This window comes from Wyeomyia smithii, chromosome 3 (assembly GCF_029784165.1).
Source record: "Wyeomyia smithii strain HCP4-BCI-WySm-NY-G18 chromosome 3, ASM2978416v1, whole genome shotgun sequence".
Lineage (NCBI taxonomy): Eukaryota > Metazoa > Arthropoda > Insecta > Diptera > Culicidae > Wyeomyia > Wyeomyia smithii.
The window spans coordinates 201,132,837-201,135,877 of record NC_073696.1 but is presented as its reverse complement, the minus strand read 5'-3'; the positions used below and the strand labels follow the sequence as shown (position 1 = coordinate 201,135,877).

General features: G+C 42.9%; 1 protein-coding gene across 1 annotated transcript; it reads left to right on the top strand.

Annotated features, from left to right (window-relative positions):
* The first annotated feature begins 543 nt into the window (after nt 1-543).
* Nucleotides 544-1,859, top strand: LOC129729896 (chymotrypsin-2-like). Its single transcript, XM_055688774.1, has 3 exons — nt 544-856; nt 913-1,490; nt 1,619-1,859. Exons 1-3 carry the CDS (start codon nt 790-792, stop codon nt 1,760-1,762), a joined length of 789 nt encoding a protein of 262 aa, XP_055544749.1. The 5' UTR covers nt 544-789; the 3' UTR covers nt 1,763-1,859.
* Nucleotides 1,860-3,041: the final 1,182 nt, after the last annotated feature.

The following is a 3,041-nucleotide window of genomic DNA, read 5'->3' as shown; positions in this document are numbered from 1 at the left end:
GAGTATACAAAAACTAGAAAGAAGAATACATTTAATTCTTCAAAATTCAAGGTGCAAAATGCAAAATCAACATAGTTCTATAGCAAACATGTGGTCGTGTCTGGGGCACAAACTATTTATTTTTTCAATAATTTTTTTTTTCCTAAGACGAGAAGTGGTCCATCTCAGCACAGTTTTAATTGCATTTTTTTGGCAAAGACGAGGTTATTCTTCTAGGTGAAGTTCATCAGCTGTTTTAGCAGCCCATAAACCGCCAATTGGCGCACTCGAATCAATTATTCAATACGCGTATCACCAACACCAAAAACCCCACCGCTTATCGACGGTTGCCACCGTGGATGGTTGCTTCCGCGTGATCGACCAAGCCATAGGAAACACCCGCATGGTACATTCATACCCTTAACCTTGCCGGTCCCTAGTCGATAGCAGTCAGCTGGATACTCCGCCGGCTCACTGTCACTGTCATCGTAGGCGTTTGATTTCGACTAGTGGTTGTAAATAAAAATAAAACTGCCGAGTTAGGTGAAAAAAAAAACGCAGTTACTGGAAACAGCCCTCCGCCGTCCCGGCGCCATAAATCGCAAACCACCGACAGTCAGCAGTGATAACCGACTTGGTTTGGCCGATTGTAAAACAATATAAATGCCATTAAAGGTGCTTCCTAGTCGGTCATTGTCGATCCGGTGACGGCCAGCTCAGTGACGGTGGATTCTCGGCGGCATCAGCAGTTTATGGTCTCGCAGGACAGTAATTATACAACGTCAGAAGCTGGGAAAATCAACGGCAATAATGAAGGTGGCGAAAAGTTTTCCGCTGGTTATCACCCTGGCCGTTTACGGTCTGGTGACTGTTGTTGGTTCGTCTGTGAACTGTTTGCATTTGAAAAAGTCATTTGGCAATCATTATTTCCAGGCGGTGAAAACAGTAAAATAGTTGGTGGCGAGAAAGCGAATGAAGCGATTCCGTACCAAATTTCCCTACAGATTATGATAAACTCGTTTTACGGGCTTGGCCCGAAAACCTGGACGCACAACTGCGGTGGCTCGATCATCTCCCCGACGTACGTTATATCGGCAGCACACTGCTTGGACACTATTGACCCTTCACGGTTGTCGATCATATCCGGAACGAATGATCTGCGGAACGATGGCAGCAAAGGAACTCGTCACATGATTCATTCGTTCAAAATTCATCCAGAATATAAAGAGCTAGACAAATGCGATATTGGAATTATTCGAGTGGCGGATCCCTTTGTGTACAGCGATAAGGTTCAACCGATCAAGTACTCTAACAAACACGTAGATGGGGGCGTTCCCTGCCTCCTGACTGGCTGGGGTTACACGATTCCTGTGCGGATCGGAAAAACACCGCAGGATTTGCAACGAGCAGAACTTACCACCATCACGAACGACGAGTGTCGTAGCCGTGGGTTCCCGGTCAATCCGACAGAGATTTGCACTTTCACCCGCGTGGGACAGGGCGCTTGTGGGGTGAGTTTATTGGTTATCTTCTACGTCATAAGTTGGTTCTCATGCAAGTTCACAAATTGATTAATAACGCATAACGCAACACATAGCCTGTAATTTACCGCTTTCAATTCTTTTTCACTTCTCGCCAGGGCGACTCCGGCGGACCACTGGTATGCAACAACGAAGTCGCCGGTGTGGTGTCCTACGGGACGCGTTTCTGTGGTATCGGTTCACCGGACGTTTTCACACGTGTTTCCGAGTTTAAACAGTGGATCGACGAAAACCAGTTGTAACTTGAGCCGCTGAAAACGAACCCTACAACCAGGAAGGATTGTTACACTTTTTCCACCTATTGAATTTGTATAATAAAGAACGCAACGAAAAAAATGAAACAGATAACAAGCCAAACATTCAACGTGACAAGTGTCCGACCGAGCCCGCGTGGTTTCGGATGCTGTGCGTTTACGTGTGACACCGAGTGAACCGCATTCGGAAAAAGCAGGCAAGCGATGATTACGTGCACATGTTTCCCTGCGAATAAACAGCAATAATCAACCCCTTTTTTCGGTTCGGAACCAACAAACTCTTCCAAAACGAGATGAGCGCGTGCCAAGTCCCGTCTCGAACCCATCCTCATTTTGTTTTGTTGCTCGACTAAATGAGAACCTCCATTCTTTCCGTTCAACGCGCAATCTGCGGCCTACTGAGATGGGAATCTCCGTTGACAGAGCAGTCGGCAGTGCCAGTGGTTTAATATAAAAATCCCGAGTTGAAAAATCAATAAAAAATCATTTCTTCTTTTCCGGTTTCGCTTTGAAGCTTCGCACGCGCTCTATCGCCGGGCTAGAGTGGGTTATAAGGTTGGATGGGAGATGCAAGGAATAACAATGGGCACGAGAACGGCTTGAAGAGGGCGAAAATTGGAGTCTGTCAAAGTGACAGGCCTCTTTGACATCTGTAACATATTTGTTTCTTTTTCCAACCGCAAGTTCTGACTGCTTTTGTCAATAGGAAATTGTGGCCGGGTAAAAAAAGGGGTTACTGGAATGCCGTCAGTGAAGAGTTCTTTAAATTATTACTCGAATCATATTTGTGTTAAAATTGTGTATCTTTAATGGTAGAACAAGAGTTCAACATAAAAACAGACATTAAGTCAAAAGTTTTTTTAATCTCACAAAAACATCATCGTCATCATCTTACTTGGAAAAAAAATTTGTTTTTTTTATAATATTCAAAACGTCAACCTTAAAGTTGATTTTAGCGAAAGCAGAACTTTGAAACTAGTACACACCTTCCACCCGAAATGTAGCTTAAATTTTGAACATACTCTATAAATAAAGGAAAATAAAGCATATCTGCTCTTGCTAAACCAGTTGATCAGTATAATCCAAAAACAAGTGCTGATAAAGTAAAAAGATAGTAAACAAGTTGATATACTTTAAGTTTGTAATTCACTTCACATATTTTTAGTTTTTCATCTCAATACATAGGAGTCTGCATGCTGCTTAAAATAGGTTTCTTATCCTTGAAACTATTTTTAAAAAATGAGCTTTTTTCTTTTAACTTTTATTC

Bases quoted from the DNA above. Each gene is read 5' to 3' on its own strand.
- LOC129729896 (XM_055688774.1), top strand. From the start codon at position 790: ATGAAGGTGGCGAAAAGTTTTCCGCTGGTTATCACCCTGGCCGTTTAC. The intron at 857-912 runs GTTCGTCTGTGA...CATTATTTCCAG, and splicing joins CGGTCTGGTGACTGTTGTTG to GCGGTGAAAACAGTAAAATA. The intron at 1,491-1,618 runs GTGAGTTTATTG...ACTTCTCGCCAG, and splicing joins TGGGACAGGGCGCTTGTGGG to GGCGACTCCGGCGGACCACT.